The sequence below is a fragment of the Aquila chrysaetos genome, chromosome W, assembly GCF_900496995.4.
Source record: "Aquila chrysaetos chrysaetos chromosome W, bAquChr1.4, whole genome shotgun sequence".
Classification (NCBI taxonomy): domain Eukaryota; kingdom Metazoa; phylum Chordata; class Aves; order Accipitriformes; family Accipitridae; genus Aquila; species Aquila chrysaetos.
In genome coordinates, this window is record NC_054457.1 from 8,601,185 (window position 1) to 8,628,325 (window position 27,141).

The 27,141-nt window shown below is 40.8% G+C and overlaps 1 protein-coding gene across 1 annotated transcript in view; it reads right to left on the reverse strand.

Moving 5' to 3' along the window:
- LOC121232755 (potassium/sodium hyperpolarization-activated cyclic nucleotide-gated channel 1-like) overlaps positions 1-27,141 on the reverse strand; it is a 240,105-nt gene that overhangs the window by 179,387 nt on the left and 33,577 nt on the right. Inside the window, exon 2 of the mRNA XM_041121157.1 lies at positions 22,813-23,236. Within this exon, the coding sequence (XP_040977091.1) occupies positions 22,813-23,236 (424 nt within the window). The remainder of the gene's footprint in view (positions 1-22,812; positions 23,237-27,141) is intronic.

The following is a 27,141-nucleotide window of genomic DNA, read 5'->3' on the forward strand; positions in this document are numbered from 1 at the left end:
GGCTCAGGAAGGCAAATGGAGAAAAGTTAATTTTCAATGGAAATAAGACAGAAACACCAGTTCAGAAAATTATTAAACATACTAGTTTCAATTTGATACTGAAATTTTGGAATAGGATGCAGACATAACATCTGCTTATCTTTAGGAATAAGCAGGAAAGGTTCTCCTCATCCTAAAAGCCTCTACAACTTCAAATAAAACACAGACACATTCCTATGTGTACTGTAACAGGTCCAAGACATTTTTGCAATAGAACAAAAAAGAAATAGGGAGGCATTTCTCACTGAGCAGCCTGGAGGCTGGACCACTTATCTGAGATAAGGAATAGATGAATTATTTCCTAAATAGTTGCCTAGTGAACAAAATGGAACTGCTTTAACAAATCAAAAAGAGAGTAGATAGTCATCTGATAATTCCAACCACTCCCTAGGGAGTATAGGAGCATAGCCAGGCAGGGACTTTATCTGATTCTATGCTCTAGATGACTTCTCTCATTTACTGAACATTATTCTTTTTGGCATCTCTCTCTCCTCCCTGCTTTGATGAAAAATATTCAGATCATTGGTCATTGGTACCACCACACTATTTTTTATTATTATTATTATCATCAATCATGAATTGACATCCTCTGTTGAAAGCTCATATTTGCAGAAAATGCCAGCTCTAATTATCCTAGAGACTTAACTTACCACTGCCATAATTAAGGCACGATTGGCATGCCACTTGGGTGTGTTACAACGCAAGGTCAGACATTGCTACTGCTGTTACTGGAATCATCTGTGGTACATAAAAATAGCAGAATAAGAAAAGAAAATCCCTACTAATAGGTAAGGAATATTTAATAGTTTAACAGTGGAATTTTCCTTTCGTTGGTTACAGTAACCTCCCTACTGCTTTCTCCCAAAGAAAAGAAAAACATGGACAAAATAACATCTGGGCCTAAACAAATTATATACATGGAACATGCCATTCATAATGGACTGAAAATATTATTAAAAGTTTTAAATATGTTTTTTCAAGAAACTGAAGTTCGCTGGCCTTATAGCTACCCAGCACAGTTGCATTTGTCATTATTTGTATAACACTCAAGGAATTGAAAAGAAAAATTGGTATCATGAAGCATCTTCAAGGAAATCCTGGAGTTTCCCTACTCTAGCGAAAGGTGTTATGGCAGACAGACCCCCTGGGAGTTTCCCAGTGTCTCCTCCCTCCCTCCCCCCCATAAACTTAGTCATGTGATTCCCTCATAATTGTGTCTTGAATATAGAGAATCACTGAATTTAAGACATTATGGAGAAAAAAGAACTCAGCACATGAAACCTATTTTCTCTTTAGAATTTGCTATATTCAAATTCAAGCCTTCAAACTATCTTCAAAGTATTCCATGTCTCTAGCCCTGAAACCTAAAAGTCTGTCAAATGCTCCAAAATGAAGACTGTAGGGAAAAATGATACTCCCCAGCAGAACTGAAAGTTTCACAACATCAATAAAACTTGCATTTCTTTAAAAGATCTTTAACAAAATAATAAGAAACCGACCAAAATAAGACAATTCATGTTATGCACTATTTCTGAATGAAAAAAAAATTAAAATATCAAATAAATCAATTTTAAGTAGCTTGAGAAATAAGACTTAAGAAACAATATTTCATTGGCTAGCATTAGACAGCGCTCACAGAAACATTAATAGAAAGGAATAGGTGATCTGCAAGGCATACAGCAGTTCCCTACCAGCTGCACTCACATGCAACAGGTGTATAAATCTACTTGCCTAAAAACTGCAGCAATCTCAAATCCATAGTAGATGCGGGGTATGTTTAACAGTGAGCTTGGCATGGGCACAAGGGAGCAAGACCAACAGAGCATCAAAAAGGGCTTGTCTCTAACAGCCTATTCAAGTTCTTAAAGACCTGCCCCTATTAGGTATAGAGATTACTGTAACTTCATTCATCTTAAGGAATAAACAGGATAAAAGGATACAGACACGTGAATACTGCTGGACCAAAGATCTGTGATAGCTAATCTGCACTACAAAGAAAAAGAACATTTTAGCGATCCTTTTTGGCCACTGCAGGTTCTCACAACCTCTTATCGACAACATACCTAAGAGACATAAAACAAAGTTAATTTGTAACACTTTGTTGAAGAATGGTGCTATAGCACCAGGGAAATTACTGACAATTAAACATAAGCATTGGTATATATCAAATATCATTCTGGATTGCTGTCAACTATGCCAAGGTTATAAGCCAATCTGCATTACCCTGAGAATGCCAAACCCCAACTGGTTCCCAGTTTAAAAAGTGCTGACTGTCTAGGAATTGGCCGAGACAGGACAATATAACCTTGTATCTTATCATGCATTTTTATATGCCAAGGACTCCATAGCAAACAACCAACCATGAAGGAAGAGGAGTCTTCAGCTGTCTACTGATTTTAGAAATCTCAGATTTGGATGTCCACTTTCAGATAGGTCATACCTCACTACTTCAAGGAATCAAGGAAAGGTGTGGCAAATCAGGAACCCTGAATAGATGTCATTTTGTGGAAAAAAAAAAAAAAAAAACCACAAAAAGTTGGTGACGGTACATGGTACAGGCAAAATCACCCAAGGACACAGGAGAGATCACAATCCAATAGAAACTGCATTTGAAACTAGATTTCAGCAGAAGAAATGGTAAACAGTGAAAAAAACATTAACTTACAACAGATATAATAGCAGCCTTTACTGATGCTGGTGCACTTAGCATGGCTAACAGGCAGAGTACAATATTTTTACATGCCAGCAAAGAGAGCACTATGAATTACAAAGCTGTTATTTAGGGTAGGGTAGAAATACATTTTGAAGAACTGTCTAAAATAAAAGATATGCCATGCCAGGCATTTTTCTGAAGGTGTGCAGATTTTACCTTAGCTTTTTAAATATAATACTCCAATTTCTGAGCCATTTTGGCTCACTGTTCTTATACTGATTAGTTATCGAGGCAGCAGATCTGTGTCAGTGTTAGACCACCTTTTATCACTTTTCAGTTACTGATAGTTTATCTCATCAAACTTTCAATCAGGAGGTAGATTAAGTCATCAAGCTCCTACAGAGACATGCTTTTCTATGCATTATCATAAAACTTCACATTGAGCACTTCAGGATAAAAGGCTTATTAAAATGTGCTTTATTTATTGGTAGAAATATTTTTTCTAAACTAGACATAGTAAGTAGAAGATTGAAAATCTAGTAATGGGCCAAATCAGCTGATGATTTTGATACATGTCTATATGTTTAAGAGTTATTATAACTGATTTCGTTTTACCTACATAGTAGTGTTCATCAAGCAACACTAGTGAGCTAATGAACTCTACTCCCCATATCCAAGAAATCTATGGTTATTCTTTCAAAGCACATAATGCAGAATATATAACTCTGTTTTTCAAGTACAAATACTTGATCTGCCATGGAAAACATCGTGAATAGGTAGAATCCTACTTAATCTTCTTCATCTGCTACTTTAGAAATATTGAGAACATCAGAATGCGACAGCAAAGACGCAAGGGTTGTTGATGTGTTAGAAACCACCGAAGCACCTGAGAACAGTCACATAGGAATTAGGGCTTCTCCCCCAAAAAAGGTGGTAGGATCAATAGCCCAACTGAAGTGCATCTACACCAATGCACACAGCATGAACAACAAACAGGAGGAGTTGGAAGCAATTGTGCAGCTGGAAAAATATGATACAGTTGCAATCACAGAAACATGGTGGGATGACTCACACAACTGGAATGCTGCAATGGATGGCTATAAGCTCTTCAGAAGGGATAGACAAGGAAGGAGAGGCGGTGGGGTAGCCCTGCATGTTAGGGAGCGTTTTGACTGTCCAGAGCTTGATGATGGTGATGAAAGGGACGAGTGTTTATGGGTAAGGATGAGGGGAAAGGCCAATAAAGCAGATATCATGGTGGGAGTCTGTTATACACCACCCAACCAGGTTGAAGAGACAGATGAAATATTCTATAAGCAACTGTGAGAAGTCTCATGATTGCTAGCCCTTGTTCTCATGGGGGACTTCAACTTACCAGATATTTGCTGGAAATACAATACAGCAGAGGGAAAACAGTCTAGGAGGTTCCTGGAGTGTGCGGAAGATAACTTCCTGACACGGTGAGTGAGACAACTAGGGAAGGCACCCCACTGGACTTGTTTGCGAACAGAGGACTTGTGGGTTATATGATGGTTGAAGGCCACCTTGGGAACAGCAATCATGAAATGATAGAGTTTTTGATTGTTGAAGAAGTAAGGAGGGTGATTAGCAGAACAGCTACCTTGGACTTCTGGAGGGCAGACTTTGCCTATTTAGGGACCTTGTAGACAGAGTCCCTTAGGAGGCAGTCCTGAAGGGCAGAGGAGTCCAGAAAGGCTTGGACATTCTTCAAGAAGGAAATCTTAAAGGCACAGGAGCAGGCTGTCCCTATGTGCTGAAAGACGAGCCGGCGGGGAAGAAGACTGGCCTGGCTGAACAGAGCGCTCTGGCTGGAACTCAGGAAAAAAGAGTTTACGACCTTTGGAAGAAGGGGCAGGCAACTCAGGAAGACTACAAGGATGTCGTGAGGTTATGCAGGGAGAAAATCAGAAGGGCCAAAGCCCAACTAGAACTTAATCTGGCTACTGCAGTAAAAGACAATAAAAAAATGTATCTATAAATACATTAACAACAAAAGGAAGGCTAAGGAGAATCTCCATCCTTTATTGGATGCGGGGGGAAACATAGCGACAAAAGATGAGGAAAAGGCTGAGGTACTTAATGCTGCCTTTGTCTCAGACTTTAATGGTAAGACCAATTGTTCTCCGGGTACCCAGCCCCCTGAGCTGGAAGACAGGGAGCAGAATGAAGCCCCCATAATCCAAGGGGAAATGGTTAGCGACCTGCTACACCACTTAGACACACACAAGTCTATGGGGCCAGATGGGATCCACCCAAGGGTACCAAGGGAGCTGGCGGTAGTGCTCACCAAGCCATTTTCAATCATTTATCAGCAATCCTGGCTAACCGGGGAGGTCCCAGTTGACTGGAGGTTAGCAAATGTGACGCCCATCTACAAGAAGAGCCGGAAGGAGGATCTGGGAAACTACAGGCCTGTCAGTCTGACCTCAGTGCCGGGGACGGTTATGGAGCAGATCATCTTGAGTGCCATCACATGGCATGTACAGCACAACCAGGTGATCAGGCCCAGTCAGCATGGGTTAATGAAAGGCAGGTCCTGCTTGACTAGCCTGATCTCCTTCTATGGCAAGGTGACCTGCTTAGCGGATGAGGGAAAGACTGTGGATGTTGTTGACCTGGACTTTAGTAAAGCCTTTGACACTGTTTCCCACAGCATTCTCCTGGAGAAACTGGCTGCTCATGGCTTGGATGGGCATACTCTTCACTGGGTAAAAAACTGTCTGGATGGCCAAGCCCAGAGGGTTGTGGTGAATGGAGTTAAATCCAGTTGGCAGATGATCACAAGTGGTGTGGTGTTCCCCAGGGCTCAGTATTGGGGCCAGCTCTTTTTAATATCTTTATTAATGGTCTGGATGAGGGGATCGAGTGCACCCTCAGGAAGTCTGCAGATGACACCAAGTTGGGAGGGAGGGCTGATCTGCTTGAGGGTAGAAAGGGTCTACAGAGGGATCTGGACAGGCTGGATCGATGGGCCAAGGCCAATTGTATGAGGTTCAACAAGGCCAAGTGCCGGGTCCTGCACTTGGGTCACAACAACACCCATGCAACGCTATAGGCTTGGGGAAGAGTGGCTGGAAAGCTGCCCAGCAGAAAAAGACCTGGGGGTGCTGGTTGACAGCTGGCTGAATATGAGCTGGCAGTGTGCCCAGGTGGCCAAGAAGGCCAATAGCATCCTGGCCTGTATCAGAAATAGTGTGGCCAGCAGGAGCAGGGAAGTGATCATCCCCCTGTACTCAGCACTGGTGAGGCCGCACCTTGAATACTGTGTTCAGTTTTGGGCCCCTCACTACAGGAAAGACATTGAGGTGCTGGAGTGCATCCAAAGAAGAGCACTGAAGCTGGTGAAGGGTCTAGAGACCAAGTCTTATGAGGAGCAGCTGAGGGAACTGGGGTTGTTTAGTCTGGAGAAAAGGAGGCTGAGGGGAGACCTTATCGCTCTTTACAACTACCTGAAAGGAGGTTGTAGCAAGGTGGGTGTTGGTCTCTTTTCCCTAGTAACAAGGGATAGGATGAGAGGAAACGGCCTCAAGTTGCACCAGGGGAGGTTTAGATTGGATATTAGGAAAAATGTTTTCACTGAAAGGGTTGTCAAGCACTGGAACAGGCTTCCCAGGGAAGTGGTTGAGTCACCATCCCTGGAGGTATTTAAAAGACATGTAGATGTGGCACTTAGGGACATGGTTTAGTGGTGGACTTGGCAGTGTTAGGTTAACAGTTGGACTTGATGATCTTAAGGGTCTTTTCTAACCTAAATGATTCTATGATTCTCTGATTCTATCATCTAAAGTATCACTGCAAAGCTTTGGCACAGTCTCAGAACTGGAACAAACTATGCAGTTACCTGCTTTACACTTAAACACAGGAGCAACTTAAAAAGAAAAGTTCAATAAGGTTCCTTCCTTTCTTGAAGATATTAGCGCACAATATGGTGGACTTACTTTGGTTTGTTTCTCTCTATATAAGAAAGCAGTGCTACTATAGGGGAAAATGTTTAATGGGGAATAAACTTGATGATTTTAACAACTCTACATTCTGTAGCTTTTGTCTGGGATGGACTGCAAAAATATTCTGTTTAACTCAGCAAATGTGACAAGTTTAGAAAACTGGTTTTCTCTCTTTTTTTTCAAACTGTATAAAATAAACTGAAGCATATGTCTTCTTGGTATGCTTATTTGTACTAGTCTAAGTAAACACTGTCACTAAAACCCCTCATGTTTTGCATCTTCAACTATGGAAACAGACTTGAAGAACTCAGAGCTATGAATTTGGTAACAGGCTCTTACCCTCTGCAGGCACTGCCTCCAAGCACAGGCTTTCTATCTTCCCAAGACACTTCCATGACATAAAGGACTGTATTGGTTTTGTGTGGCAAGGTTTTGGTAGCGGGGGGGGTTACAGGGGTGGCTTCTGTAAGAAGCTGCTAGAAGCTTCCCCTGTGTTTGAGAGAGAGCCAATACCAGCTGGCTCTAAGACGGACCCGCCGCCGGCCAAGGCCGAGCCAATCAGCGATAGTGGTAACGCCTCTGGGATAACATTTTTAAGAAGGAAAAAAGTTGGGACAGAGGGAAACGGCAGCCAGAGAGAGGAGTGAGAACATGTAAGAGAAACAACCCTGCGGACACCCAGGTCAGTGAAGAAGGAGGGGGAGGAGATGCTCCAGGCGCCGGAGCAGAGATTCCCCTGTGTCCCATGGTGAAGACCATGGTGAGGCAGGCTGTCCCCCTGCAGCCCATGGAGGTCCACGGTGGAGCAGATATCCACCTGCAGCCCGGGGAGGACCCCACGCCGGAGCAGGTGGATGCCCAAAGGAGGCTGTGACCCCGTGGGAAGCCCACGCTGGAGCAGGCTCCTGGCAGGACCTGCGGATCTGTGGAGAGAGGAGCCCACGGAGCAGGTTTTCTGGCAGGACTTGTGACCCTGTGGGGGACCCACGCTGGAGCAGTGTGCTCCTGAAGGACTGCACGCTGTGGAAAGGACCCATGCTGGAGCAATTCGTGAAGAACTGCAGCCCATGGGAAGGACCCATGTTGGAGAAGTTCGTGGAGGACTGTCTCCCGTGGGAGGGACCCCACGCTGGAGCAGGGGAAGAGTGTGAGGAGTCCTCCCCCTGAGGAGGATGAAGCGGCAGAAAACAACGTGTGATGAACTGACCGTAAACCCCATTCCCCGTCCCCCTGTGCCGCTGGGGGGGGTTGGTAGAGAATCCAGGAGTGAAGTTGTGCCCGGGAAGAAGGGAGGGGTGGAGGGAAGGTGTTCTGAGATTTGGTTTTATTTCTCATTACTCTGCTCTGGTTGATTTGTAATAAAGTGAGTTAATTTTACCCAAGCTGAGTCTGTTTTGCCTGTGATGGTAATTGGTGAGTGATCTCTCCTGTCCTTATCTTGACCCACAAGCTCTTTGTTATATTTTCTCTCCCCTGTCCAGCTGAGGAGGGGGTAGTGATAGAACGGCTTTGGTGGGCACCTGGCATCCAGCCAGGGTCAACCCATCACAAGGATGAGGTGGGGGACTGAAAAGATGTTGCAGAATAAATGCCTGGGGGTATATTTCTCAGTGTAAAAAAACAGCTGAGGGTCAGTCGAGTACATTTGTAGCTCAATTTATAAATAAACTAAAGTTTGATAAACTTTATCCATGTAAAACTTCAGAAATGTGAAAATGCTAAAAAAATATTTAACAGATTTGTATCTCTGTATTCCTATATCAGGTTTTCAAGCATAAATCAGCGAAAAGAACAATGTCAGGCCCCAAAATAGTATCTACCTAATCTGCTACCCAACTGGAATACCGCACACACAATGTTACATACATGCAAATGGAGAGGGGAAATGGTGCAAATACTGTAGAGCGAACACTTAGGACTAGAGCCATGGAAGCAGAACATGGGTGAATCTGAGGCACTTCAGTCGCAAGTATAGTGTTCACAACAGTCCAGCTCAGCTGCTGCCTACCGCTGATGGGGTCTGCATGTGCCTGACCCTACTGAAGTCCTCTAGGTAGCTAGAAACCTGCTTCTACACATTTCCCAAACTGCCCTAAGCAGCCCAGACCACCAAAGACTGATGAACATCCAAGAATTAGAACAAGGCAACTGAACTTGCATGATGACCAGCAAGAATATTCCTTTGTAATTTACTAATTAATTCAATTATTATATGATAAAATTACTGCAAACCTGGAGATGCCAGTCAAAACTGGAGTCCCAAAATATAAACACAGATTAAAAGATGGTGGCTGTTAAGGAAAACTGAGAAAAAGCTAAGCTAAGGCTAGCTGAAGGCTAGTAAGTCTTCAAGCCATCTTGAGAGAAATTATCAGACATTGTGATTTCCAGTATAAATTCCCTCAGTGTCCTGAACTGCCAGACATAATTCTAATATAGTCATAAATTCTGTGAAGATCAGCCATTCTTTCCATAATAACAACTATGAAAATACAGTAAAATAAAAATATTTACAAATAAAATTAATAAAAGCACTATTTAGCATATTCAGAAGAAGTTACATTGAATATACTTTCTCTCTTAGGAATTCAGAGAGACATTTTCTTGTGAGTGCCACTAGTCCTGCTGCTTTTTCATTGGACTGATTCTGCTGAGTATCTGCAATGAGAAGAACACAGTCAGGGGAGAAATTAATATAGTTCTCAGCTTCCAGCCACAAACTGGATGTCAGGGTACTGGACACAATTCAAAAGATCTATGTTACTGCCAGCCATATCACTTTGTCCTGGTTTTGGCTGGGATAGAGTTAATTTTCTTTCTAGTAGCTGGGATAGTGTTATGTTTTGGGTTCAGTATGAGAAGAATGTTGATAACACACTGATGTTTTCAGTTGTTGCTAAGTAATGTTTATACCAAGTCAAGGATTTTTCAGCTTCTCATGGCCAGCCAGCAAGAAGGCTGGAGGGGCACAAGAAGTTGGGAGGGGACACAGCCAGGACAGCTGACCCAAAGTGGCCAAAGGGGTATTCCATACCATGTGATGTCATGTCTAGTATATAAACTGGGGGGAGTTGGCCTGGGAGGCAGATTGCTGCTCGGGAACTAACTGGGCATCGGTCGGCGAGTGGTGAGCAATTGCATTGTGCATCACTTGTTTTGTATATTCCAATCCTTTTATTAGTATTATTGTCATTTTATTATTATTATTATCATTATTATTTTCTTCCTTTCTGTCCTATTAAACTGTTCTTATCGCAACCCACGAGTTTTACTTTTTTGTCCCGATTCTCTCCCCCATCCCACTGGGTGGGGGGAAGTGAGTGAGCGGCTGCGTGGTGCTTAGTTGCTGGCTGGGGTTAAACCACAACACACTTCCATAATTTTCACATAGCTTAAACTAAAAGATGGTAGTCAAGGAAAATATCACAGTTGAGCTTTTTGATATTGGTTTTCTAGACAGCAGCAGCTAACGAGAAGCACTAGTTATAGAGAAAAAAGTCATTTATGGGCATGAGATTGCTTGCCCCTTCTCTTGCTAGATTTTCTTCCCCCCCCTCTTCTCTCTCCTCCCCTAGGTTTAGCACACATAATGATTAATATATTATTAAATTTTTGAGTATATTTAGCACTGGAACATAGAGCTAGGAATGCATTGCTCCTCCAAAAAGCTTACTGTCAAAAGATCAAAAAAGGAGAACTAGTGGAAAATGAGACTCCTCAAACATGTATAATAATCCTGAAATTCAAGCCTTAACTATCTCAAGCTATAGCTCTTTCATGACTTATCAAAAAATTATAGTTTTATATTAGTGGGGAATTATTTTGCACTGCTCAGATGACAATCTACTACTGAGCTAAATTTTCTAATTCTGAATGACATAATTAAAGCTTCTAAAGACCACCATGATATGTTTGACATCAGAGGAAAACTTTTAGAGAAACTGGAAGGAAATCCATAGGACCGTGGTTATGACTCATTTGGGACTATAAGTTTCAAAACTGTTTAAATGAGGAGATAAACAAGAGTTGACAAGAACTAGTAAGTCAATCAATTATGTTAATAAACAGAAAAATAGTATATGTAAAAATCTTAGTGTTGATTGATTAATTTTATTTTCACTAGCTTCCATGGGAATAACAATGGGAAGGTTAAATGAAAAGGAAGAAAGCATGTAAAGTTCTACCAGAATTTATTTAATAATAATTTTAAAAATAAGCTATCTCGTCATGGATTTGCTTTTGATAAAAAAGTTACAGGGCTGATTAGTTTTATTCACGCAAAGTATTTCGACATCTTCATTTCCATTGCCTGGCAGTTACCATGTCAATTAAGAGCCCCAATAAACTGAATTTTTTTAAAACTATTTTTAAAAGATCAATAAATATACACATTTGTGATATGCAAACATTAACAGAAATACAAATAAAAATCCACATAGGGCTAAGATGTGTATTCAGTTACTAAAAGTATCACATAATAAAAAGGACAAAAAGAATGCCACATTTGTGGTATAGGTTGGTTTTGCCATGGGCAATATAAGTAAGTGATGGGGAAAAGAGTGTTTATATGATTGATGCTGAAGGAAAAACAGTGTTTGGCTTAGTTCATTGCAAAGAGTCTGCAAGAAAAGAGTATCTCACCCTTGTGAAAATATATATAATCAAACTACTCAAGTGTTGATCCCAGCAAATTATGACCATATATAAAGTTACTTGTTTGAGTTCAATATCTTAAAACTTCTTGGTGATCAAAACAATGCAGCAGTTCTAGAAGTTACCCCTTGCCTGTTGAAATCACATTTTAATTGCTTTTTTTTTTTTATTTCCTTGTTAAAACATATCTGATGTTAAATTTCACCAGTTGGAAAACAGTTCTCAGGTGGGATGCCCAGTCATTTCTGAGACAGATGAAGACATAATTCATTGCTTTGGTTGAGGGAAGAATTGATCATCTTGAAGAGAACTACTACACCTTTCTCAATAATGTGCTTTGGAAATCCCACAGGAAGGTAGTCTTAAAAACAGATTCATTTTAAATTACGCACAGCAATGCTCTCTACAGGTTCAGGTTTTGGCCATAAATATTGTATGCCACCATCTTAAAAGTATGATCAGACGCATCAACTCAGCAGCAAAACTTATAGGTTTTAGTGGAGATAAAACATTGTTTGTCATAAGCCTTTGAATATTTTCAGTCAGGTAAGGTAAACTGAACATATGATGCATGGAGAATTAATCTGGAGAGATAAAACCTGTAGATAGGACAGTTTTCTCTGGTTTCTATTCAGAGGTACATAGATACTCTTAGGAACCTTCACACTTGGAGACATATTCACATAAATATGTACATGCACATTTGTTTGAATTAATTACCATTATTTTCTCACTTTTTTTTTTTTTGACAGTTTCACCTTTCCTCTCTTCTACAGGCAGCCCAATCGCATGAGGCCAACGACTATGGCAAGATTACAGCAGTTATATCATAATTAGCCATTCATCCACTTTCAGTTTTTTACAGATGGTTTCTCCCATGCATGTGCTATACAGGGTTTTACTGTCACAGCTCCTCACCTAGGAGCACCTACTTGGATGCAAAGCAGGATCTCCAATGTTGCATACCATTTTATCATACAAAACCAAGATTGAAATGACACCGAATACACTGCACAGCAGCAGTTTCTGCCAGATTGATAACAACAGTTGAAACATTTACTGTACAGAAAGCCAGTGCAACTACAAGGCACCGTACCAAAGTAAGCAGATGTATAGTTAAGCTTGTTGCCATCGGTTCTGAAAACAGAGGCTGGGAAAAAAGAGCTGTTTTAAGATAACAATAAGTAACAGAGGAAAACACTATGAGCCTAGATGCATGGAAAGGCTATGGCAAAGCACATGTCTGGGTTAAGGAAGATTAAAATGGTGAGAAAGAGAGTGTGTTCCCAGTGCAGTATGGTGAGGAGAGCATAACAGTTCAATCACAGCCTTAATTTCTGCTTGGAAGCAAGGAGCACAGCTCTGACAATTTCTGAATTAGGTTATTTTCCTGTTCTTTTCAGGTCACAACTATATTTAAATCATACATTACACATGTGAGATAATGTCATGGCTATTTGGAATAAACTCCATGAGATTCAGGTTAGAAATAACTCATTAAATATAACTTGCAGTTGGAAAAGCCATTTCTACACTGCCATCTCAGTTCCTCAGCACTCACTAAATAGGTTTATGCATTTGCATCTTACTCCCTAAGTGGTTAATTCAGACCATTTTATGCTTATAAAGCAGAACCTTGTTCCTAATTAACTATTAAACCATTATTCCATTGTCCTCAGAAACCTACTTAAACAAGTAGTGTCCCAGATATTTTATTGTATTAGAAGGTAGTCAAATTTGATCAAAATCAGAACATGATCCTCAGCCCATTGATATGTGGTGAATTCTGTATCATTTCAGTCCTGGTCTTATTTGATAAAATGCCCAGATGAACTAAGGAACATGACAGACTGGAAGAATAAATAAAGGCAACAGTGCACGGACAGTCTATCCAGCACAGCCCAGCACAAGTTCTCCAGATATCTCCCTTTTCTACCTCTCAGACCTTTCTGAGATAACTGAGGCAATGCTCTCCCACAAAATCCGCATTCCTTAATTAAAACCTGCAGTTTCACCATCACACTGTTCTCTGCAGAAGAGAATGAGAGAATACATTGGTGGTTTTTTTTATTTAAAAAGTTGCTCACAGCAACTGACAACTTTCTCCTTAAAGTAGAACATAGAATTATATCAACTTGAAATCTAATGAGTTATCTTTTCACCCTTTAATACATGACTATTTAATTTAAGAAATTAAATGCTTCTTGTAGCCAAATGTTAGGAAAAACTTAAAATTGTTCATACCCAGCTTCTACCCGTACACTTTTATGATTTGTCTTTCCTGTATAATTTGTTCCTCAACTTTCAATTAGTAATGATGTCTTATAAGGGCATCTTGTTGCTTTCTTAAAAAAAAAAAAAAGTATTAGATATTATTACAGTGGACTACAAATCTCCCATTATGCTCCCATCAGGGCATATTTTACCACGTAGACTAGCAACCCAACTTCACATTTGTCTTCTAAAACTTTATTTTAAAAGTAAGTCTATTTAAGACAGCATAAAATGGCCATAATGTATCCCTATAACAATCTCTAAAGATGACTTGACCTAGCAGCTATATAAAGAGAATACCAAGACAAATTAAAATCTGGGCACAAATCTAAGGTATTTATTCAACTGACTACTTGCAAAAATCTATTGGTATTATGCAAACAAACACAGAGGGGAAAGATCTCACAAGGCATTAGTGACAAGCTGAGAATATCTTTTAGTTAAATTACTGTTGCTGAGTAATATAGAAGTGAAAAAAGTCATTCTGAACCGGTCACAATTAATACAAAGCTGAAAATGAAGAGATACCTGAATGGACTGTGTTTAGCCTACAAAGAAAAAACCCCTAAAATTATCATTCTTGTTAAAATACAGTGGAAAAAAATGAAAAAAACAATTCACGGGTTCCCCTTCTGTCTCATCACTGCAGGAACCAAAGGCAGCTTGTAACATGTGCGGTCACCACAGGAAGGACTCTGCAACATCGCAGTGTCCAACCAATGAATCACGATCCAGATCGGGGCCTGCCCAAACAGGTCTTTGTCCATCATCACCTTCTCTGACAGCTCTTCAGCTCCAGGGAAGGAGTAGGACAACTTGGTGAGCAGCCATCAGCCCTGTCTTGCAAGAGAACTGAACATCCCCTACCTCCCCTCCTGCCTGATGTGGGGGTGCATCCATCAGGTCATTACCCTGTGAAAGCCAAGGGGTCTTTTTGCTTGTGTTAAAAGCTTTTTTCCAAATCCGCAACCAGGAGCAATGCGTGCAAGCTCTAGTAGGTGCAAAACAAGGAATTATCTCCAGAATAGCTTAAAAAATAATGAACAACAAATTAGACCTTAAAAATTCTTCTAAAAAACCTGTTACGCTTCAGTGTCAAAGACAGGCTGACACAGTTCTGATCATTTTCAAAACTGATTGACTGGCATCACCTAGAAATGCTACTGCAGGGGTGAACCCACCTTCTTTGGTCTACAGCCAAGACTCCCAGCAACAGGGCCATTACTATAGAAGTCAGACAAACACTCATATAAAGAAGAAAACATTATCTTCCAGCATTTGAGTTCAGGGAAATCTATCTCAGGCTATGTTCTACACGGTTTATCTCCTAGGGAAAACATCATCGCCACACAATTACTCTATTGGCATATGCACACAAGAAAGGCAGCTTAGTTTGCACAGTCATAAAAAAGGGGGTAAAAACATGAAGCAAGAAACTTTACACTTGTAACACTTCCTATTTTACTCTGTAGGGAGATGGATTATTCCTCCCATGAAAGTGATTATGCTTAGATCATAAAGTAGGAAACTGAAAAACAGAATACTCTATGACTTGCTTGCATTTCAATAATTGCCTGCTCTACAAATGTGCTGTTCTTTTTCGGCAGTTAGTATTCTGTTATTAGGAGACCATGGATCACAATGCCTTATAATTGTCTGTATCAGTTATGTGTATTTTCCTACTGTTGTACAGAATTTAAAAGAGTGAAAAATAAAAACTTGAGAGTATGCTCCAACATTTACGTCAGTGATATTTCATGGATGTATACTTTAGCTGTAATAATATATATTTTTCTCAAATAAATAATTTTCATTGAAATAAAGAAAAAAGCTCATGAGGTTCAACAAAGTTAAGTGCCAGGTCCTGCACTTGGGTCATAACTACCCCACGCAACGCTATAGGCTTGGGGAAGAGTGGCTGGAAAGCTGCCCAGCAGAAAAAGACCTGGGGGTGCTGGTTGACAGCCAGCTGAATATGAGCTGGCAGTGTGCCCAGGTGGCCAAGAAGGCCAATAGCATCCTGGCCTGTATCAGAAATAGTGTGGCCAACAGAACTAGGGAAGTGATTGTCCCTTTGTACTCGGTACTGTTGAGGCCGCACCTCGAATACTGTGTTCAGTTTTGGGCCCCTCACTACAGGAAAGACATTGAGGTGCTGGAGTGCATCCAAAGAAGAGCACTGAAGCTGGTGAAGGGTCTAGAGACCAAGTCTTATGAGGAGCAGCTGAGGGAACTGGGGTTGTTTAGTCTGGAGAAAAGGAGGCTGAGGGGAGACCTTATCGCTCTTTACAACTACCTGAAAGGAGGTTGTAGCAAGGTGGGTGTTGGTCTCTTTTCCCTAGTAACAAGGGATAGGATGAGAGGAAACGGCCTCAAGTTGCACCAGGGGAGGTTTAGATTGGATATTAGGAAAAATGTTTTCACTGAAAGGGTTGTCAAGCACTGGAACAGGCTTCCCAGGGAAGTGGTTGAGTCACCATCCCTGGAGGTATTTAAAAGATGTGTAGATGTGGCACTTAGGGACATGGTTTAGTGGTGTGTTGTGGGAACATATTTAGCTAACGGTCACAAGAGCATTCCAGACGCCTTTAGAAGGCCTTGAACAGAATAAACAAGAAGACAAAAAAAAGAAAGATAGTAATTAGAAAAACACAGGTGTGCATTCCACGATAAAGAGAACTTGGCACAAACAACCTCAATTCGGCAGTTTATCTTGACCAATTAGACTGAGACAAGTCTCCCATGTTTTAGTTAGTATAACCAATTATGTTTTATGTTTATGCGCGTGTACAGTGTTGATATAACCAATCATTAAGTGTAACTAGGCGCGTGGACAGTGCGTGAATAATGTGTGTAACCAATAGTAAAATAGCTAAACGCATGTACGGATGTAACTAATGTATAAAATGATGTCTGATGCTCTAGTAAAGTGGACTTCACCTGATCACATTGGTCTGTGTGTGATGTCCTGTGCCTCCGCAGTGGTGGACATGGCAGTGTTAGGTTAACAGTTGGACTTGATGATCTTAAGGGTCTTTTCTAACCTAAATGATTCTATGCTCAGTGTATTGGCTTTGTGTGGCAAGGTTTTGGTAGTGGGGGGGGGGGGGGTTACAGGGGTGGCTTCTGTAAGAAGCTGCTAGAAGCTTCCCTTGTGTTCGAGAGAGAGCCAATACCAGCTGGCTCTAAGATGGACCCGCTGCTGGCCAAGGCCGAGACAATCAGCGATAGTGGTAACGCCTCTGTGATAACATTTTTAAGAAGGGAAAAAGGTTGGGACAGACAGAAACGGCAGCCGGAGAAAGGAGTGAGAACATGTAAGAGAAACAACCCTGCGGACACCAAGGTCAGTGAAGAAGGAGGGGGAGGAGATGCTCCAGGCGCCGGAGCAGAGATTCCCCTGTGTCCCATGGTGAAGACCATGGTGAGGCAGGCTGTCCCCCTGCAGTCCATGGAGGTCCACGGTGGAGCAGATATCCACCTGCAGCCCGTGGAGGACCCCACGCCAGAGCAGGTGGGTACCTGAAGGAGGCTGTGGCCCTGTGGGAAACCCACACTGGAGCAGGCTCCTGGCAGGACCTGAGGATCTGTGGAGAAAGAGGAGCCCACATTGGAGAAGGTTTTCTGGCAGGACTTGTGACCCCATGGGGGACCCATGCTGGAGCAGTGTGCTCCTGAAGGACTGCACGCCGTGGAAGGGACCCATGCTGGAGCAGTTTGTGAAGAACTGCAGCCCGTGGGAAGGACCCACATTGGAGAAGTTCGTGGAGGACTGTCTCTCATGGGAGGGACCCCACGCTGGAGCAGGGGAAGAGTGTGAGGAGTCCTCCTCCTGAGGAGGAAGGAGCAGCAGAGACAACGTGTGATGAACTGACCGTAAACCCCATTCCCTGTCCCCCTGCACCGCTGGGGGGGTTGGTAGAGAATCCGGGAGTGAAGTTGTGCCCGGGAAGAAGGGAGGGGTGGAGGGAAGGTGTTCTGAGATTTGGTTTTATTTCTCATTACCCTACTCTGGTTGATTTGTAATAAAGTGAGTTAATTTTACCCAAGCTGAGTCTGTTTTGCCCGTGATGGTAATTGGTGAGTTGATCTCTCCTGTCCTTATCTCGACCCACGAGCCCTTTGTTATATTTTCTCTCCCCCGTCCAGCTGAGGAGGGGGTAGTGATAGAACGTCTTTGGTGGGCACCTGGCATTCAGCCAGGGTCAACCCACCACACTCAGAAGTTCATAGAATCATAGAATGTTTTGGGTTGGAAGGGACCTTTAAAGGTCATCTAGTCCAACCCTCCTGCAATGAGCAGGGACATTTTCAACTGGATCAGGTTGCTCAGAGCCGTGTTCAACCTGACCTTGAATGTTTCCAGGGATGAGGCATCTACCACCTCTCTGGGCAACCTGTGCCAGTGTTTCACCACCCTCATTGTAAAAAATTTCTTCCTCATATCTAGTCTGAATCTACCCTCTTTTAGTTTAAAACCATTACCCCTTGTCCTGTCACTACAGGACCTATTAAAAAGTCTGTCCCCATCTTTCTTAGAAGACCCCTTTAAGTATTGAAAGGCTGCAATGATGTCTCCCCAGAGCCTTCTCTTCTCCAGGCTGAACAACCCCAACTCTCTCAGCCTTTCCTCATAGGAGATGTGTTCCATCCCTCTGATCATTTCTGTGGCCCTCCTCTGGACCCACTCCAACAGGTCCATGTCTGTCTTGTACTGAGGACTCCAGAGCTGGATGCAGTACTCCAGGTGGGGTCTCACCAGAGCAGAGTAGAGGGGAAGAATCACCTCCCTCGACCTGCTGGCCACGCTTCTTTCGATGCAGCCCAGGATACAGTTGGCTTTCTGGGCTGCGAGCACACATTGCCAGCTCATGTCCAGCTTTTCATCCACCAGTACCCCCAAATCCTTCTCCACAGGGCTGCTCTCAGTCCCTTCATCCCCCAGACTGTATTGATACTGAGGGTTACTCTGACCCAGGTGCAGGCCCTTGCACTTGGCCTTGTTGAACTTCATGAGGTTCACATGGGCCCACTTCTCAAGCTTGTCCAGGTCCCTCTGGATGGCATCCCATCCCTCAGGCATGTCAACTGCACCACTCAGTGTGGTGTCATCAAGTTCTGGGAATACATTTCATTAAATGCTTGAGCTTTAGCAATAGCTAGAATGGATATCAACGGTTGCGTAGGTTCACGAGCCTTGAAAAGGTTTGGCAAATTGAAAACCAGATTTCAGTACAAGTCAAACCAAAATAAGACATGGCTGCAATTTACAATTATTATATATTTTGCTAGATGATTTTTTGCAAAACATAACCTTTTTTGCACATCTTGCGATAAGCATTCAGTCACTTTAAAATTTGTTCTAATTCTAAATAATCAGGCATTGCAGAACAAGAAAGACTTAGGGTACAGTTTTAGAAGTAACACTTTTATTTAGTCATACATCTACTAGATTTTGTCTTGTGATTAGAATAGCTTTAAGCAAACCTATTAAATCTGGTTTTTAAGCAGCTTTTGGAAAATACTGTTATTTGAAAGAATCAGTAAATTTATATCATAGGCAAATATAAAGCCAAGTGGCATATCATTCGACATCTCTTAACTGAAACAAAAAAAAAGAAAAATTCATATTTAAGAATGTAAATTAGTTGATTGTAACGATGTATTTATTCCTAATTGTTCATATCTTTTATTTTTAATTGTTCAGTTATCTATGAGCATTGGTAACTAAGAATAACTTACTAGTTGCATGCAAACCTATGTAAAATGTTCAGGGGTCAGCAGCTTAAGCGGTCTCAGTCTCTTTGAGAAGTATTTTACAAAAAAAGAATTATGAATTTGATCATTCAACATTCTATAATTATTTCATCTCAAGCAAACATATTTTCTTCTATGGCTTTGGTTTGAAGTTAACTACTGTCTAGTTCTCTGCGTATTCACTTCCTGATCATGTCAGGAATATGTTATTGGTTCTCTCATACTATATTCTCTGAATTTAATAAAGTTAAAGTAAATAAGAAGTCCAGTACTTCCTGTTTGGTATTTTTAGGAACCTATGCTAAAAAAATAAATAAATCCAAAACAACCCCCCTGTAAGAAATTATTGCAAAAGTATAATTTCTGCAACCAGCAATTTAAATAACAAATTTGTCCTTACATGTTATATTATATAATTTTGTTTAAATAAGTATATGATCTATTTGTCAACATCTGGGTTGTAAAAGACTGGCATATTAGATATTGTAGCTAAAACCAGTTTTAGGACAATGTGAATTTGCAAATTCAGTAAATAAATTCCTGCCAACATATCTCCTGTCCCCTTGTTTAAGTGTTTCTTCTCATTTCCACTAAGTCATTCATTTGGATAAACTATTAACATCAGACATATTAATATATCAGTCAGATTTCATATATATCGCACCACAGGCTATAGCTTTGTTCTCTCATAACAGTTAAGGAGAAAGCTTCTACAATGCATACATTATTTACCTCGATATTACTCTATGTGGCTGTTAGCAGCTTGATCCTGATTTAATTGATTTAAGTGATGTGAAAATAAATAAAGAAAAGGAACCATGTTTCACTAGTATCATATAAAAGTCTTTTAAATTTTTGCCTACTCATCTTAAAGTTCAGGATACTAACCAACTGAAGTCCAGGTATGTGATACTAAAAAAGGAAAAGCTCAAATAATTTCAACATGTCTTTTCTGTTTGAGGATGTATAAATACCTCAGTGGAATAAAAGCCTTATTATACATCCTGGTTTGTTCATTCATCAGTTCTCCAGGAAGTATCCTCTTGGCAGTTTATGAAGAATGAGTTTGCTGACTGTCCTCTCAATATTTTTGACATAATGCTCATTATTCTGGATCCAAATACATAGTATTTCAGGTTTATCTGCACCACATTTAAAACCAACATGTCAGCCCATATGCAAAAACTATTTATCCTTTTAACCACACACAGTCACTAGCTCTTTGTCATAAAAATTAGTTAACAGTTGCTCCCTGTTGTGCATGTGCAAACACACACAATACAGAAAAGATTCATATCAGCAGCAAAGGTCTCACTGACTACCCCATGAGATCATCCAACTGTTGTTTCCTAATTCAGCAAAGTTCATCCCTAGCCAGTTTTGTTGTTTTAAAACATTACAATGCTATAACATACAATTTCTCCAAAGTGGTAATGAATCACCGTGCAGAAGTTTCACACTCTACATTCAAAATAATAATCAACTACTGTGATAACAAAAGCCAAATATGAAAATCCATGACCACCTTTATTTCTGATCTCTATAAGATGCTAAAGAAAAGATTAAATTTTTTTTTTTGCACACATTTCATTTTGGGATTTATCAAAACTTGATTCAGTCTACATATTCATCACTGTTCCCACATGTTCTCACAGTCATCAGAACTCTTTTAAAAGCAGCCAGCGAGCTTCTTGCTGATTTATTGCAGGCTCAAAAAACAAAAAAATATTTCAGATCCTCTTTCACCTTCCTGAGAACATCCAGGGAGCTCTATAATATGTCATCAAACACAAAAAGATGGACTCTACTTATTTTTCAATACTTGCTAAATAAATTATCATACAAGAAATATTTCGCAAGTTTTACCAGTGGAATCAAAGGTGAAGTTGCAATCAAGCAGCCTGGAGACACCAGCAGCCATTAGCTATAGATTACATGAGCCAAACACCAGCTATTGCTGGTTTGGACCACATCTGGTCACTTCTAGTCCCACTTAGTGCTTGATTCAACTACTTTTGATTTAGAATACCTGATTCATTTTTGACAACAGATGGGAGGGGAGAAAAAAAGTATTAATTTCTCTGCTTAGTAGGGCTTTATAGTGGCAAGCTATTAACTCAAGCTACCATAAAATAATGTCATTGAATGCATTTCAGAAGGTTGTCTCTCTGTAAAACACAGAGACAAAAGCACAGCTTTATGGTAAAACTGCAAGATATGCTTAATCATTTGCCTTAGTTAAATTGAGTACAAAACTGCAGTGTTCTATTTCTGTGTCAAAAATATAGTTACACTGCATTACAGGGAGGCAAAAAGAAATAGAATTTACAAAATACATTAATAAAAAATAATGACCTATTTCAGGAGGGTTTTGAGAAACAACTATAAATTTATTAGACTTTGATACTTAGTATCATCCAGCATTGTGCCATTTTTAAATATAATCTGACATTATTTGTGAGATGGCTTTGCATTTAGGTTTCTATTAAACTGGAAAGTGAACATAATACTTTAAAAATGAGATAACCAGCAGAAAAAGCACCAGAAATGGTACCAAATAATCCTTCAATATTCACTTAAATAAATCTTTATTAATATAGGTAAATAAATTTATGCAAATCTATTTTAACAATGTTTCTGTGAAAATGCTTTACAAAATAATTCTCATTACACTTGCTACAAGAAAGGTTTAGAAAACAGCAGTTATTTTTCCTATGTTTTTAGCACTTCCTTTTAAAACATATTATGATATTTAGAACTACAGAAATGGGGACAAGCAAGAAATGAAATGACTGAATCATGGTGCTGTGTGCCAAAGCATTAAACACTTCCTAGCCATGAGCATGCCAAATTAGGGAATGCCATAATTTCCTGGAAACATCACCATGCCAAATTGGCAGGCAGCATAAGGTCACGTCTGGAAATAGTGGAGTTGACAGTTTAGAAAGAAATGACTCAAAATTTGAACTACCCATTTTTTATGAAAAAGGTCAGCATTCAATATATTCAGCCTACGTACAACCTTAAAACAATGAGCGTTCTAGGAAATCTACTCAATTATAAATGGTTTCAATTTTTCCTGAAATAGAAAAATATGAACATGTATTTTAAGTTCTCTGTGATTACAAGAGTATTAACTTCATAAGTCTAAGTGCTAGTCACCAAACTCAAATGGAGATTTAGGTGGTTGCTAAAGTTTCTAATATTCTCAAAAGGAGCCCATCCATGCTCATCGTGCTGATGGTCCCAAACATATTTTTGGTCTCTGTGGTTAGCAGACAGAAGATGGTTACTCCTTTGTGCTTTTTTCCAGCAAGGCTTTCCTACTAGCACCTGTATGTAATTACACTAACTGGGGAGTAAAAAGTCTTTATTCCATTCTGGTTTGTGTGTAGCTCTTTGGAGAGACCTGAATAGTTTTTTGTAGGAATAAGAACTTAGCAAATGATGTTATAACCATATATATCTTACCTCTTCCCACTGGTGTATGTATCTAATCAGTCTTGAAAGGCGTAATAAACGTAACAGGCTGAGGATTTTTGTAAATCTCACAATACGAAGTGCTCTTGCTGTCTTGTAAACCTCCGAATCCATTCCTTTTTCTACAATGAGAAAGATATAATCCACTGGTATTGATGAGATGAAGTCAACCACAAACCAGCTTTTTAAGTAATTCATCTTAATGATTTTAGGGTCCAGTATTATTTCAGAGCTGTCTTCATTTACAGTCCCAGTTCTAAAATTCATTATCAAGTCCAATAGAAAAACAGTGTCTGATGCCACATTGAAAATAATCCATGGTGTTGTTGTTTGTTCTGTGAAGAACGTGATTCCAACTGGTATAATGACAAGGTTTCCAACCATCATTATGAGCATGATTAAGTCCCAGTAAAACCTAAAAAAAGGAAGAAACAGAACGGTTGATGTAATGTGGTCTCTATCATGCTGTTTCTTCACCTCAAGTACATTTTTGGTTCTATACAAATTAATTACAGTACTGAAACTCGGTGTCAGTTTTGCCCAAATGAGATTAGTAATTATACTATGCTTTTGTATAGAGATACGACATATATGAGGATGCTTAAACATTTTGTTAATGCTAAGTAAACTCTCATTGTTTTAACTCATTCAATATATTCACAGTCAGTAGAGAAGACAAAGTAATTAATACATTTCATTATGTGCTTTCCTTCTCAAGAATAAGCATCTAGGATAAAGACAGTACCATAGTTTATCACTCCATGGCATATCTGAAAGGTGTGCATGTGTGGCACTCAGTAGACTTCTCCAGACTCCTGTCAAAACCTAGTTTTAGTTATATAAACACACTAATATGTCTGGTGCCAATCACAAGTGCTTTAGCAATGCAATATTTTTTTAAGGCTTCTATCCAAATGGAAACCCAAATATGTAACAGATAACATATGAAATGTAAGTACCTCTTTGCAAATATACTCATACCATTACAGTGCTGGAATAAAATTATAGGAAGATAAAAAAAAAAGCACTGAAGCAAAAATTAGAAACAAAAATTAGATAAGATCAAAACCTTCATCCACTTTTACAATCTGAATTGAACTTTCATGCATTTTTACAACCTGATAGTCTGTCTTCTTTCACAGCTAGCTAAGAAGTCTGGACAATAATAGCTGCAACTTCCATAGTATAAAATGGATACTGCATTTCACTATTTTGTTCCAGAAGTATTTAAAGGCTCCCCTCTGAATGCTGCTAACAGTGCTTGATACAGATGGTAGAGAGCCAGACTCATAACTTTAGTATCTACTATGGAAACGGTGCATAAACCCACCTATTACATAGACCATCCATCCATCCTGATGGAAGATTTCCAGGGGATGGTAATATATGCCCAACAGTTTTTATGATAAGTCCTAAATGTTAAATTGTCAAAGAAAGTTATTCTTGTTCAATAAAAGAACTGAAACCGAATCTGAGAAAGTCTGAACCCAAAGCATAACCTCTTGTTCTGCTTGAGAACTGATCTAACTCAGTAGTCCTATATTGTACAGGTGGTTGGACTAGATGACCTCCCACAGGTTCCTCCTGACCTAAATTATTATGCAATTCTATGACTTGAATACATTTCCATGCAAGGTATCAGTATTCCTGTGTTTCCACAACCCCATAAAAACCACCAATATCTTATTTACTAATAGAAACATTGCAAGAACTACATGGACACCAGAGCAGTGTGAGGAGGAGCAGCAGCAAAGACACACAAGAAATGGACAAGGACAAGGAAAGACTACAGCTGAACAAGGGACATTCCCCAAGTGACTGAGCCCAGACCCACTGATTGGACAAGCCAGCAAGGGGTGGAGCCTGCACCCAGCAGCACAGGTGATTTAAACAGGCTAAAACAATCAGCCCAGCTAACTGATGAGCATGTATATTTCCCAGTGGGGAGGTATACAGCAAAAAAGTGGTGTTCTCTGCCTCTTCTGAACTTCTAGTATCCAGTAAAACCAATGCAGACAGAGCTCCTGTTAAAGCATGTGACCACTCAGGTTTCTGGCTGTGGGATGTGTGCAGGGATATCCTTGGAGATGGAGAATGATAACAAGCAAGTCTGTGGGTGGTGTGACCAGGTGGATGAACTGCCCTGCCTGGTGGCTGAGCTGCAGGAGGAAGTGGACAGATTGAGGAGCAGCTGGGAGTCTGAAAAGGAGATTGACCAATGAAGCTGTGCTCTACCATATCTATTGCACACAAGCCAACTCAGCATGGCCACTACTGATGTAGGTCCACGATCTGTTTTGTGCCAGGAGGAAAGCAGCATTACAAGGGATAGGGAGGGGTTGAGGCAAGTTACTGCATGGAGCTGTAAGAGCAATCACTCCTTACCCTCTCAGATACCTTTACAGAACAGGTATGAGGCTCTGGGTACATTAGACAAAGGACATGATGAGACAGAAGAGGAGGAACCTATGCAAGTACTCTCACCAAGGTCAGATCAACCAACACCTCGCGACAAGACCCACATTAAGACCAGTGCCGAAAAGAAACAGTGGCAAGTTATGATCATAGGTGACTTCCTCCTTAGTGGAACAGAGGCACCCATTTGCAGACCGGACCCTCTTTTCAGGGAAATTTGCTGCCTCCCTGGGGCCCAAATCAGGGATGTCACCAGATGACTGACAAGCTTAGTACAGCCTTCGGACTATTACCCACTCCTGCTCTTTCATGTGGGTACAAGAAGTCTAAGGTCGATCAAAAGAGATTTCAGGGCCCTGGGAAGGATGCTAAAAGATTCAGGAGCACAGGCAGTGTTTTCCTCAATCCTCCCAGTAATGGGGAGAAACTTTGGAAGAAACAGGCATGCCCAAGACATCAATATCTGGCTCCAGGACTGGTGCCTCTGCCAGAACTTTGGTTTTTTATAACCATGGAAGAGTCTTTGAAACACAAGGTATGCTGGGGCCTGATGGCATCCACTTGTCCCGATGGGGGAAATGTGTCTTTGCTCATAAGCTGGCAGGACTGATTGAGAGGGCTTTAAACTAGAATTGGTGGGGGGAAGGGGATACCATCAGGAGAGCTGAAGGTAAACCAAGGGTTGGCATGGCATCCCATGAGGGTGGCAATGCTAAGGGCAGCATTTGCACTGCTCCAGGGAGCACTGAGAGCTTAGGAGCACATCTGAAACACTTGTACATCAATGCATGCAGTATGATGAACAGGATGAACTGGAAGCCTTGGTCTGTTCCCAGAGCTATGATGTCATTGGTATTAGTGAGACTTGGTGGAAGGAGTCCCACGATTGGAGTGCTGGGATGGAGGGCTATAGGCTGTTCAGGAGGGACAGGCAGGGCAGGCGAGGTAGAGGAGTTTCACTGTATGTAAGGGAGAGGTTTGACTGCACGGCCCTTACAGTTAGCGATGATGTGCTTGAGAGCCTCTGGGTGAGGATTAGGGGGGTGGAAAACAAAGCAGGTGTCATAGTGGGTGTCTACTATTGATCACCCAGCCAGGATGATAGCACTGATGAGTTATTCTATAGGCAATTAGGAGAAATCTCTGGATCAATAGCCCTTGTCCTTACAGGTGAATTCAACTTCCCAGACATCAACTGGGAATAGCATACTGCTGTGATGAGCAAGTCTGGGAAATCCCTGAAGCTTGTGGAAGATAATTTCTTGTCACAAGTACTCAGTGAGCCAACTAGGAAAGATGCCCTCCTAGACATGTTGTTTTGTGAATAGAGATGTGGTGGTAGGTGGCTGTCTTGGATGATGAAATGGTTGAGTTTAAAATTTTCAGTGTAATGAGGAAAAATGTTTTGGTTTAACCCCAGCCAGCAACTAAGCACCACACAGCCGCTCACTCACTCCCCCCCACCCAGTGGGATGGGGGAGAGAATCAGAAGGAAAAAGGTAAAACTCCTGGGTTAAGATAAGAACAGTTTAATAGAACAGAAAAGAAACTAATAATGATAATAACAATAATAAAATGACAATAATAATAAAAGGATTGGAATATACAAAGCAAGTGATGCACAATGCAATTACTCGCCGACCGATGCCCAGTTAGTTCCCGAGCAGCGATCTGCCTCCCAGGCCAACTCCCCCCAGTATATATACTAGACATGACGTCACATGGTATGGAATACCCCTTTGGCCAGTTTGGGTCAGCTGTCCTGGCTGTGTCCCCTCCCAACTTCTTGTGCCCCTCCAGCCTTCTTGCTGGCTGGCCATGAGAAGCTGAAAAATCCTTGACTTGGTATAAACACTACTTAGCAACAACTGAAAACATCAGTGTGTTATCAACATTCTTCTCATA